This window comes from Nilaparvata lugens, unplaced genomic scaffold (assembly GCF_014356525.2).
Source record: "Nilaparvata lugens isolate BPH unplaced genomic scaffold, ASM1435652v1 scaffold691_1_2, whole genome shotgun sequence".
NCBI lineage: Eukaryota > Metazoa > Arthropoda > Insecta > Hemiptera > Delphacidae > Nilaparvata > Nilaparvata lugens.
The window spans coordinates 1-14171 of record NW_024092670.1 but is presented as its reverse complement, the minus strand read 5'-3'; the positions used below and the strand labels follow the sequence as shown (position 1 = coordinate 14171).

Here is a 14171-nt window from a genome sequence, read left to right as displayed (position 1 = left end):
TCTGTAAAAATACAGATATAGCCAGCTGATTAAAAGTGAATTGCTCATGTTCCCGGCGCGTATATCTGTACGCACCTTTACATTGACCTGTTGTTATGTTTTCTTAAAAATTAATAAATAATTTATCAATTTAAAATGTCTAGAGAAAATCCTAAATAAACATAGAGCTTTCTGTCCTATCGTACCGTGACGTGTCGTCCCGGAATGTGAGTGAGAGCGCTGTTATCATGTCTGGCTGCAACTGTCTACAACGTTGATGGAAAGATACATTTTCAAGATGTTCGATGTTTTTGAAGGGGTAGTATTATAGTCAACTGTCTACTAACGTTGACGGAAAGATACATTTTCTAGATGTTCGATGTTTTTGAACGGGTAGTATTATAGTCCACTAGACAGCTGATTTATGATTAATAATATTCTATTGTCTGATTTTTACGGTAATATTGGCGTTCAAAGGAGACTCCTTTTCCTTTTGTATTATCCTTAAAATGCAAAATTTCAAAAAACCGTATGTATACGTCGACGCGAAATTCAAAAAGGAACATACCTGTCAAATTTCATGAAAATCTATTGCTGCGTTTCGCTGTAAATGCGGAACATAAATAAATATAAACATATTAACATAAAGAGAAATGCAAAACCGTCGACTTGAATCTTAGACCTCACTCCGCTCGGTCAACTTTAAGGTGCGTACAGATATACGCGCCGCGAACATGAGCAATTCACTTTTAATCAGCTGACTATATCTGTATTTTTACAGAAACGGTATAAGATATAGATATAAAAAGCTTGGCATGAGCTGATTAAAAGTGAATTGCTCATGTTTGCTCACATGTGTGAGCAATTCACTTTTAATCAGCTGACTATATCTGTATTTTTACAGAAACGGTATAAGATATAGATATAAAAAGCTTGGCATGAGCTGATTAAAAGTGAATTGCTCATGTTTGCTCACATGTGTGAGCAATTCACTTTTAATCAGCTGACTATATCTGTATTTTTACAGAAACGGTATAAGATATAGATATAAAAAGCTTGGCATGAGCTGATTAAAAGTGAATTGCTCATGTTTGCTCACATGTGTGAGCAATTCACTTTTAATCAGCTGACTATATCTGTATTTTTACAGAAACGGTATAAGATATAGATATAAAAAGCTTGGCATGAGCTGATTAAAAGTGAATTGCTCATGTTTGCTCACATGTGTGAGCAATTCACTTTTAATCAGCTGACTATATCTGTATTTTTACAGAAACGGTATAAGATATAGATATAAAAAGCTTGGCATGAGCTGATTAAAAGTGAATTGCTCATGTTTGCTCACATGTGTGAGCAATTCACTTTTAATCAGCTGACTATATCTGTATTTTTACAGAAACGGTATAAGATATAGATATTAAAAAAGCTTGGCAATGAGCTGATATATCTGTATTTTATATTTGTTTATGATTAAAAGTGAATTGCTCATGTTTGCTCACATGTGTGAGCAATTCACTTTTAATCAGCTGACTATATCTGTATTTTTACAGAAACGGTATAAGATATAGATATAAAAAGCTTGGCATGAGCTGATTAAAAGTGAATTGCTCATGTTCGCGGCGTGTATATCTGTACGCTCCTATAGATTATGAAACAATATTCTTTATTCATTTATACAATCTAAGTACATTATCGTAATGATAGGGAGAGGAAATTGGTATAAGGTAACCTTGTGCTATTCCTCTAACACTTTTTAATTAGTTGCCAATGTTTTCAGGTTTCAGAAGCCGCCACGGACATGGTGTGGACTGACGATGTGAATACTAGTCAACAATCAGCTGTTCCCTCCACCTCCTCCTCATCATCATCCTCCTCAGCCACCACCTCACCTCCCACCCAGAGGCAGCCGCCGCCAAGGAAGTACTCCCTCCCCTCCTTCAAGACCATCTACTCGGTTTACACCAATACAGCTGATCCTCTCCCTCCCTCCGCTCTGGAAAGGGGTGTTGTCAATACGAGCGCTGATGCCACGCCTGGCGGATGCTGCAGGTATACAACTATTCATTCATTCAATATCGGGGACCGAGCTTCGCTCTGGAGTACAAAAGCATGAAAAATTTATTACGAAAGAAGAAATTATAATAACATTTATAACATTCATACAGAAATGTTCTATCTAATCACAGTAAATTGAGATTAATTCCCAGAGGAATGCAAAGAGGGACAAGCGGGGCAGAAAGAAAGAAGAAGAAGAAGAAGGAATGCAAAAATTTTCCTCACAAACGCCCAGTTGCACAAAAGCCGGTTAAATTTTAATCCTGATTAACTTCACGTGAACCAAATCAGAGAAGACCATTTCAAAAAAAAGATCTACTGGAATTAATCAGGATTGAAAATAACCCGGCTTTTTTGCAACCGGCACTAAGTACCTGATTGAATGACTACAAAAGTTCAACAGCTGAGTCATAATTTTGACACAGTCCCACCCACACACATGAACTCGCTCACTCACTTCCATCACCAACACACGACGAAATAATTATTATCAGCTGTTCTTCCAAGGAAGAATAATAATTATCCTTTTAATGTCCTTAAGCAAGTTTTCTCAGGGATGAGACCTAGTGCAATCGAAACTTTATATTATAAACCTACCATGTTCTGAAGTTTGTGAGAATAGTTAGAGCCGTTTTCGAGATCCGGTGAAATACAAACATCTAAACATTTAAACAGAAATTGCTCGTTTAATAGTATAGGATGTACTAGTAGGTAACCCGTGCTTAGCAAGGGTCTGATTAAACACTGAGAACTTGACCAACTGAATGCTATTAAAATCACTTCACTTATATGAGCTACTTTATTCAAATTAATAAAAACAAAATAAAACTTGTAGTACCCTTTTCTATTTAAGACATTTTAAAACATTTCAAAGACTAGTTTTGAAAAAATTTTAACTTGAAAATGGCCCAAGTAGGTGGAAACTAGTCGTTTGAAATGTTTTAAGCCCGGTTTAGACGCTCAAGTTTAGCTTCAGTCTTTTGCTCAAGCAAAAGTCGGATCATGTAAGTCGTTGCGTCTGGACGGTAAAACGGATCGGACGGTCTTCAAGCTTAAGTCGTCAAACTTAAAATGTATCGGCCGGCAATCTTTTTCCATCAAACCGACCGTCTTTTGCCTATCCACCAAAACCTAAATAGCGTAAAAATGGAGATAGAGAAATTGTGATTTCAGATCCGGATTCAGCGCCCTCAAATTAATAAAATGCCTTGCGAGTACTTGAAAATAAGCAAGTTTTTATATCGATTGTATATAACGCCATTTAACCCTTTTTTAACTCTTGATTCTCATGATACTCTCAGAATTTGATTTTGATATTATGATTTACTATCATGATATATTAAGATGTACTATATTGTTGATAAGAATACTATCTACAAAATTTCAATCCATTTACAATCTCGAGATATTACATGTAAACAAAGCCATTTAGCGATTAACAGTAATATTTTTGTCATTATATTGTCAAATATAGCATTATCCAGCTGAATCAGCGAAAAATACGATTTAATTTTTACTCATCCGGATATTTTATGTCAACCGTATACATTCACTGTATTCAGACTCAATGAACCATATCACAAATCACAATTCATATTGAAGTGACACATAACCTCTAGCTACTTTGGACTGTTGTAAAAATTAGAATTGGAACCGTTTTGGGCGTAAGTTAGCCTGTGGTACTTTTCTGTAAGTTGTATAATTCTGAATGATTGAATAAATAAACAAATAAATAAACATCTCAAGAACTGAGCTTGTGAGTACAAAAATAGGAAAACGGACGACATAAGACGGATGCGTGTGGACGCAATTTTACATCCGTCTTTTGCTTGAACCAAACGATCCGCCTTTTGCTTGAGCAAACGACTGATGGTAAACTTGAGCGTCTGAACCGGCTTTTAAGGTTTTAAAATGTTTCAAATAAAAAGGATACTAAAAGTTTAAGTTTTGAAATGATGGGTGTTCACATATAAAATATTTGAGTTACAACCCCTCATCTCTTTAAAAACTAAAACTTCAATCAGCTGCCATTTTGAATACAGATATCATAGAACATTTTTATTGATGCCATCTTTCGTGTTTTAAAAAGGCCTTTAAAAATGATGTACCCCACAATGGGTGTTTATTCGAGTTACAACCTCTAAGTCACCCCCTTATGAGGAGTTGAAATTCAGTTGTACGTTAAAAGGTAGAGTATTCGACCAATAACTTATGCTGAAAGTTACAGTATTATATTATCTACAACAGTCTTCAGCATATTGAGGAGCTCCCATACATTTATGACTCACTCTGTATATATGTCCCATATGACCAGGTGACAAAATCTTGAAGAATTTGAAATAGGTCTATAATCATCTCGGTAAATTCGTCTATTTCCTATTCCGTACATGTTTAAGCCAATTCTTTCTTCTATATTAATAAAGATAATTGCATAATAAGGAAGAGAATATAGATAGAAGAATAATCAGAAGATGAAAGATAAAACAGTTCATTACACTATTCTATAGTGAGGTCCACGTTATAATGGCAGTGTTAGATTGACAATGGTATTGCTATCCTTGTCTATCATTCTACAAAGCGTATAGCGCTCTATCTCTTTCTCGCTTTGCTCTGTTGCCAGATCGTCTTTTAACAATGTAGAGCTAATAATCAATTAACAAAATCGTTCATCTTAATTATGAAAATTCATTATAAAATTATTGAAAAATATATTTCTTGCTTGATAAAATATAATTGATTATTTTAAACGAGAATGAACAGTTGATATTATATCAGATATACTGGTGGCAGTTATCCTCTATAGAAGGCATTGACCAGACAGAGGATCGGCAACGTTTTTCTCCTATCTTCACTGCCATTATATCATGCACTACACTATATCTATGACCACTCTCAATTAAAGTTAGCTTATAACAAACTGGAAGCATGACAAATTGAATAATTGACAATCTGAAAATTTGACTAAATGGAATCTAGAAGAATTGAAAATAGGCATATAACCATCCTCAGTAAATAAGGAATCTATGTACAAAATTGTAAGTTAATCAGTCCAGTAGTTTTTCAGATTGATTTCTACATTTCAATGCAAGTTTGATGCCTAAGACGATGTTTAAAATAATCAATTATATTTTACTAAGCAAGTTCAGACGTGATGATGCGTCAATAGCTATTTGTGCAACTAGTGCGCAAAGTGACAGTTTGCTGCACCGAAAGAAACGTTTACGCCCGAGCCGTAGGCGAGGGCGGAATGGTTTGTTGAGTGCAGCAGAGGAACTTGCGCACGTATTTCACATTAAGTTTTTCTACAGTTACCATTGAATATGAAAAGTGGGTAATTATGGGTAAAATTGCCTGAAATGCATCAAATGTTTTTCTGTGTAATTTTATTATTGATAAAAACCTTAATTTATTGTCAAATTGAATAAAAATGTTGTCCTTGGTTATAATATCTAATACTAATAATTAGCGCGTTGTGCTTGGTTGCACCTCTGCTCACTATAGCAGCCACAGCAGTCACTGTTACCAACTTCATTTTGATTTTGCTGCACTGTTGCTCCATATAACCTACTAAGTATTTTGCGTTGCCATGTTGCAAATCTGGAGTGCAGAAAAATTTTTCCCGCACTAGAGCGGAAAAGTGATTCTTTGCGTTCTGTAATCAGTGCAGCAATGGCCACTTTTCAACGTAACTGTAGGAAAACATAATTTCCCTATCCCGTACGTGTATAAGCCAGTTCTTGCCTTTATTATAGTATAGATAATTCAATCTGTTTATTCCATTTACAGAGTTGTCTTTGCCGACACCTCATCTGCAGTTCCTTTGATAAATTAATGTTGTCGAACCTTCCACTACCTCCTTCTCCGAACAATTTCTCATTATTTGTTTCAACCATTATGGGGAATATCATAAATCTATTACAAATCAATATTAGTTTTTAAACAATTAAGATAATTTTTCCTAACCTTACGAACTCTTTCTCCGAACAATTTCTCATTATTTGTTTCAACCATTATGGGGAATATCATAAATCTATTACAAATCAATATTAGTTTTTAAACAATTAAGATAATTTTTCCTAACCTTACGAACTCTTTCTCCGACAATTTCTCATTATTTGTTTCAACCATTATGGGGAATATCATAAATCTATTACAAATCAATATTAGTTTTTAAACAATTAAGATAATTTTTCCTAACCTTACGAACTCTTTCTCCGAACAATTTCTCATTATTTGTTTCAACCATTATGGGGAATATCATAAATCTATTACAAATCAATATTAGTTTTTAAACAATTAAGATAATTTTTCCTAACTTTACGAACTCTTTCTCCGAACAATTTCTCATCACTTGTTTCAACCATTATGGGGAATATTATAAACCTATTACAAATCAATATTAGTTTTCAAACAATAAAGATAATTTTTTCAAATTTGTACGAAATTCTGCCTCCTCTTTTTCTCCAATCAATTTTTTTCTTGTTTCAACATTATGGGGAATATCACAGTTCAAAATCAGTTTTTTCTATTCATAGTAATTATTTTTTTATTTAAATTATATTGATTTATTAATATTAAACGAGAATCCAAATTGAATGCTGTAAATCACCCCGAAGACTTCTGCTACTGCAAATATTGGCAACAGGGTTTAACAGCTTTAGTGAGGTCCACGTTATAATGGCAATGTTTGTTTAGCAGTGGTATCTTTGTCTATCATTCAACAAAGCGGATAGCGCTATCTCTTTCTCAAATTGCTCTGTTGCCAGATCGTCCTCTAACAATGTAGAATTAATAACACTAATTAACAAAATATTTCATCTTAATCATGAAAATTCATTATCAATAAATATAGTTCCTTGTTTAATAAAATGTAATAGATTTTTTAAACGAGAAAGAACAATTAATATTACATCAATAAACCTGTATGAGCTACCGTCTATAGTAGGCATTGACAAGACAGAGGTTCGGCAACGTTACTCTGCTATATTTCTTCACTGCCATTATAACGTGGACCTCACTGTACATGGAAATTCCATGATAGCTGCTATCCGAAAACTATTTGCCAGTAAAAGAAATCTTCAGGGTGATTTACAGCATTTGATTTGGATTCTCGTTTAATAATAATTATTATTTATTAATTAGCATTTGAAATAATGCAATTTCTCATTAATTTTCATCAAATTACAGTGTTGCCGCGTCGACTGCCTCCTCATCTGAAGTTCCTGGCATGAATGTGGATGAACCCTCCACTTCTTCGGCCTCCTTCTCTGCTGGTCCTCCTCTTGATCCTCCTCCTTCTTCTGCTTCTCCTCCTCCTCCTCCTTCTTCTTCTGCTTCTGCTTCTCCTCCTCCTCCTCCTTCTTCTTCTGCTTCTGCTTCTCCTCCTCCTCCTCCTCCTTCTTCTGATTCTCCTCCTCCTCCACCTCCTCCTCCTTCTTCTTCGTCTGATTCTGCTTCTGCTTCTGAGCCAATGGCAGCAGGCGGCAGTGGAAGTGGGAGCTCTCCCACCGATCATGAGAATGTTTCAAACCTTAAAGATCAGCTGTATACTATGCGTCACGGATTCATTGAGAAGTATGAAATGCTTTCGAACAGTGTGTTGGTCTTATTCACTTGTCGATTGAGTGCTTTATTCATGTCGATTACAATATAATATACTGGCTTATACACTTAGGTGGGTTTCACCAAATTCACGTTAACGCTTTGCTTAGTAATCACCAGATAACACTAACTGATGACTTCAACGATAGATTAAAGGATAGTTTTACGAAATTCACGTTAACGCTTTGCTTAGTAATCTCCAGATAACACTAACTGATGAATTTAACAATAGATTAAGGCTGAGTTTTACCAAATACTCGTTAACGCTTTGCTTAGTAATCTCCAGATAACACTAACTGATGAATTTAACAATAGATTAAGGCTGAGTTTTACCAAATACACGTTAACGCTTTGCTTAGTAATCTCCAGATAACACTAACTGATGAATTTAACAATAGATTAAGGCTGAGTTTTACCAAATACACGTTAACGCTTTGCTTAGTATTCTCAAGTTAACACTAACTGATTACTTTAACCTTCCAGCAGTCGCGCTGTTGTAAAAAGTACAACAATGTCAGTTTTTAGCTGCACAAAACTACTATTGAATGGGGTGGTGTCAGTGAATGAGTCACCTATGCATTCCAAAACTTTCCCCCCATCACTCCACTGAGTTTCAATATCAACCGAGCAATGGTTCAGTCTTTAAGTGCCATTTAGTCGTGACAGTGCATAAGTCGCACTGTGCATAGGATAGGGAAAGACTGTATATGGGGACTGCAAACGAACCAATAACACAGAATTGATGGCTTTGCTTGATGTACCTTATTGGGCTATGAAATGGTAATCATCCAAATGTTCATAGGTGTAAAATAATCCAAGAAGATGAAAAAAGTAATTATACAATTAATTAATTAATATGTTTTGACAGTAAACAGAGTACATAACACTTTGAAAATTGGATGTTGTACAAAATACAACACGCGACTGCTCGTGTGATTGAGTAGGGCGCGACTACCGGAAGGTTAACAAAAGATTAAGAAATTTGATTTCACCAACAAAACCTAATGCTATGTTACTAAGCGAGAGATTATAGTGGATCAGGGTGGCAGTGAGTCGTCATGACACTTGTTTCACATTGTTAGCATGTAAAACCTAACCTAGAAAATCCAACTAGTTTCCTTAACCACCCACAAGTTTTTCTTACCAGTAATTGAGTAGAGATTAGCCTACACATTTTAGTAATTGATAATATTTGTAGTGCAGTTTTTTAGTTGTATAATTTAGTAAATTCAAATTTGGCTATTTAATAATTTAACAAATCAACAAATTTATTAATTTTCATCAAATTACAGTGTTGCCGCGTCGACGCCTCCTCATCTGAAGTCCTGGCATGAATGTGGATGAACCCTCCACTTCTTCGGCCTCCTTCTCTGCTGGTCCTCCTCTTGATCCTCCTCCTTCTTCTTCTGCTTCTGCTTCTCCTCCTCCTCCTTCTTCTTCTGCTTCTGCTTCTCCTCCTCCTCCTCCTTCTTCTGATTCTCCTCCTCCTCCACCTCCTCCTCCTTCTTCGTCTGATTCTGCTTCTGCTTCTGAGCCAATGGCAGCAGGCGGCAGTGGAAGTGGGAGCTCTCCCACCGATCATGAGAATGTTTCAAACCTTAAAGATCAGCTGTATACTATGCGTCACGGATTCATTGAGAAGTATGAAATGCTTTCGAACAGTGTATGTTGGTCATATTTACTTGTCGATTGAGTGCTTTATTCATGCCGATTACAATATAATATACTGGCTTATACACTTAGGTGGGTTTCACCAAATTCACGTTAACGCTTCGCTTAGTAATCTCCAGATAACACTAACTGATGAATTTAACAATAGATTAAGGGTGAGTTTTACCAAATTCACGTTAACGCTTCGCTTAGTAATCTCCAGATAACACTAACTGATAAATTTAACAATAGATTAAGGCTGAGTTTTACCAAATACACGTTAACGCTTCGCTTAGTAATCTCCAGATAACTAACTGATGAATTTAACAATAGATTAAGGCTGAGTTTTACCAAATACACGTTAACGCTTCGCTTAATAATCTCCAGATAACACTAACTGATGAATTTAACAATAGATTAAGGCCGAGTTTCACCAAAATCACGTTAACGCTTTGCTTTGTAATCTCTAGTTCACACTAACTGATGACTTTAACGATAGATTGAGGGTGAATTTTACCAAATTTGCGTTAACGCTTCGCTTAGTATTCTCAAGTTAACACTAACTGATCACTTTAACCTTCCGGCAGTCGCGCTGTTGTAAAAAGTACAACAATGTCAGTTTTTTAGCTGCACAAAACTATTGAATGGGGTGTTGTCAGTGAATGAGTCACCTATGCATTCCAAAACTTTCCCCCCATCACTCCACTGAATTTCAATATAAACCGAGCAATGGTTCAGTCTTTAAGTGCCATTTAGTCGTGACAATGCATAAGTCGCACTGTGCATAGGATAGGAAAAGACTGTATATGGGGACTGCAAACGAACCAATAACACAGAATTGATGGCTTTGCTTGATGTACCTTATTGGGCTATGAAATGGTAATCATCCAAATGTTCATAGGTGTAAAATAATCCAAGAAGATGGAAATAGTTATTTGTGCAACTAGTGGGCAAAGTGACAGTTTGCTGCACTGAAAGAAACGTTTACGAGGGCGAGGGCGGAATGGTTTTTTGAGTGCAGCAAATGAACTTTGCGCACGTATTTCACATTAAATTTTTCCTACAGTTTCCATTGAATATGAAAAGTGGGTAATTATGGGTAAAATTGCCTGAAATCCATCAAATGTTTTTCTGTGTAATTTTATTATTAATAAAAACCTTAATTTATTTAAAATTGAATAATAATTGAATTATAATGATTAGTAATTCAATTGAAAATTTATCTGACTGCTTGAAGGGGGTTTATCTTATGTAAGCATTGAAATGACTATAATCAAGGCACATAATGGCAAGGCATCACTGTTCTCCACTGCCATTATAACGTGGGCCTCACTATGAGTATTACCAACTTAATTTGGATTTTGCTGCACTGGTGCTCCATTAACCTACTAACTATTTTGCCTTGTCATGCTGCAAATCTGGAGTACGTAAAGTACTCACTTTGCGCACTAGTGCGGAAAAGTGATTCTTTGCGGCCTGCAATCAGTGCACAAATGGTCACTTTTCAAGGTATCTGTAGGAAAAAGTAATTATACAATTAATTGATATGTTTTGACAGTAAACAGAGTACATAACACTTGGAAAATTGGATGTTGTACAAAATACAACACGCGACTGCTCGTGTGATTGAGTAGGGCGTGACTACCGGAAGGTTAACGAAAGATTAAGAAATTTGATTTCACCAACAAAACCTAATGCTACGTTACTAAATGAGATTATAGTGGATCAGGGTGGCAGTGAGTCGTCATGACACTTGTTTCACGTTGTCAGCATGTAAAACCTAACCTAGAAAATCCAACTAGTTTCCTTAACCACCCACAAGTTTTTTTTACCAGTAATTGAGTAGAAATTAGCCTACACATTTTAGTAATTGATAATATTTGTAGTGCAGTTTTTTAGTTGTATAATTTAGTAAATTCAAATTTGGCTATTTAATAATTTAACAAATTAATAAATTTAATAATTTTGTTATAGTTTTTGTTTTGTAAATAATAGTTTAGTTAGGCCTAATCAAATTTTTAAAGCTACAGGATGTCTTCAAGACATTGGGTTGCCTAAAGCTAACAAAAAAAAGAACGCAACATTCACGAACAATGAGAAAATGCATTTAATCAATCTTATCAGAATTAATAAAATAAAAAATGTTTGATGTTAAAAGCTGGAAATATTGAAACATAATAAACCTTAACATATTACTTTCAACATGACAGTAAACAGAACACTGCCATTTTTTCTTAACGACAGATTACAGATGTTAACTGACCAATGATGGCAGGAGGCATGAAAAAAGCCAGAAACCGGTTCACTCAATGTATTAAGCCGCCAGAAACTGGTTCACTCAATGTATTGAGCTGCCATTTTTTTCTTAACAACAGATTACAGATGTTAACTGACCAATGATGGCAGGAGGCATGAAAAAATCCAGAAACTGGTTCACTCAATGTATTGATCTGCCATTTTTTTCTTAATGACAGATTACAGATGTTAACTGACCAATGATGGCAGGAGGCATGAAAAAAGCCATAAACCGGTTCACTCAATGTATCGAGCCGCCAGAAACCGGTTCACTCAATGTATCGAGCTGCCATTTTTTCTTAACAACAGATTACAGATGTTAACTGACCAATGATGGCAGGAGGCATGAAAAAAGCCAGAAACCGGTTCACTCAATGTATCGAGCCGCCAGAAACCGGTTCACTCAATGTATCGAGCCGCCAGAAACCGGTTCACTCAATGTATCGAGCCGCCATTTTTTTGCGAGAAAATCGCGAAAACCCCTGTTTTTGACAACATTTCCGCCATTTCAGCCGCCATCTTGAATTGCATTTGATTGAAATTGTTCGTGTCGGATACTTATAGTGTAAGGACCTTAAGTTCCAAATTTCAAGTCATTCCGTTGATTGGGATACGAGATATCTTATACACAGACGCACATACACTCATACACAACACACACACACACACACACACACACACACACACACACACACACACACACACACACACACACACACACACACCACACATACATACAGACCAATACCCAAAAACCACTTTTTTGGACTCAGGGGACCTTGAATCGTATAGAAATATAGAAATTGGGGTACCTTAATTTTTTTTCGGAAAGCAATACTTTCCTTACCTATGATAATAGGGCAAGGAAAGTAAAAATAAATACAAACTCTCTGATCCATACAAAGTGTTTTATTTACTTGAAAAAAAGGAAGTTTCGATGCCGCTCTCTGTACTTGTCTGTTTAGAAAAAAGCAGATAGCTCTCTCCTTTTCCATCTACGGAATCAACTAAAATTTCAATAATAAAGTTGAATTATTACCTATACAACTGAATTTATTTGTAAACCTATATAACAAACTAATGCTTATCAGATATTAATGATCAATATTTATACATTCATTTAATTATACACAATTGTTCATTAAAATGTTCTCAAAAATATAATGCTGATTGAAGTTTCTCTAAATAGATTATCAATATTCATTTATTGCTCAGTAATTAAACACAATTGTTCATTAAAATGTGCTCAAATAATTAATGCTCATCGAAGTGTTCTAAGTAATCTGTTATTAATTATCAACATTCATTTATTGATCCATGATTATACACAATCTATCTATCTATCTATATAATATATATATAAGCGAAATGGCACTCACTCACTGACTGACTCAATCACTCACTCGCAGAACTAAAATCTACCGGACCAAAAACGTTCAAATTTGGTAGGTATATTCAGTGGCCCTTTAGAGCGCACTAAGAAATCTTTTGGCAATATTTTAACTCTAAGGGTGGTTTTTAAGGGTTTAAAGTTCGTCTTTTAGCATGTATATTCTTCTTATTCTCTTAATTATAATTGAAAAATGGTCATACCATATGTTAATATAGAACTATAATCTAGAGAGAGTACCTCTTCGAATCAGTTGTTAACTGGTAACTAAATTAATAATTTTGTCAGGTTCGCATTAAGTTGAGTTGACTTTGTTAGGTTGGCACCAAGTTGAAGATTTAAATGCATTTATCGCGGGAAAATTGATTGGGCACTGCTACTTCTATCAGAGCTATTCCTGGGAATATTATATTATTAGCCGTCAGGCTCGCTTCGCTCGCCATATCCGTTCAGCCAGACGTTTAGTCTGGACCCCGACTGGATCGTCCTAACATATGATAAAAATGGAAAATGCAGGCAAACGAAGCGAGCCCGCTGATCTCATTTTCGGACGATCAAGTCGGGGGTCCAGGGAGCGGAGCCCCTGGCTAGACGGATATGGCAAGCGAAGCGAGCCTGATGGCTAGTTATCAATATGCTGTTCATTAAAGGTTCTCTAAATAATCAATGTATTGGATTTCAGACATGGTACAGAGCCAATGGTGAACCTCCATTACTCAGAGAAGGGCTCGACAACATCCAGGATCACAATGTGCGTGGCTGATGAAGTCAACAGGGAAGTGGCTTCTACATCCACCTCTGCCTCCACATCCACCTCTGCCTCCACATCTACCCCTACATCTTCATCTAATCCTCCTCCTAGTCAAGGTACGTCAAATGGTTTCTGAATAATAAATTCTTGCTATACTCATTCAATTTATTCATACTATATACAGAATGTCCCACGAAAGGTGTAGTCCACTCAATGTATCGAGCCGCCATTTTTTTGCGAGAAAATCGCGAAAACCCCTGTTTTTGACAACATTTCCGCCATTTCAGCCGCCATCTTGAATTGCATTTGATTGAAATTGTTCGTGTCGGATACTTATAGTGTAAGGACCTTAAGTTCCAAATTTCAAGTCATTCCGTTGATTGGGATACGAGATATCTTATACACAGACGCACATACACTCATACACACACACACACACACACACACACA

General features: G+C 35.8%; 1 protein-coding gene across 1 annotated transcript in view; it reads left to right on the top strand.

The window, feature by feature from the left end:
- LOC120356497 (DDB1- and CUL4-associated factor 6-like) overlaps window positions 1-13872 on the top strand; it is a 38976-nt gene extending 25104 nt beyond the window's left edge. The window contains exons 7-9 of the mRNA XM_039445436.1: window positions 1757-2028; window positions 7222-7608; window positions 13653-13872. Coding sequence (XP_039301370.1) covers window positions 1757-2028; window positions 7222-7608; window positions 13653-13857 — 864 coding nt within the window. The 3' untranslated portion in view covers window positions 13858-13872. The remainder of the gene's footprint in view (window positions 1-1756; window positions 2029-7221; window positions 7609-13652) is intronic.
- Window positions 13873-14171: the final 299 nt, after the last annotated feature.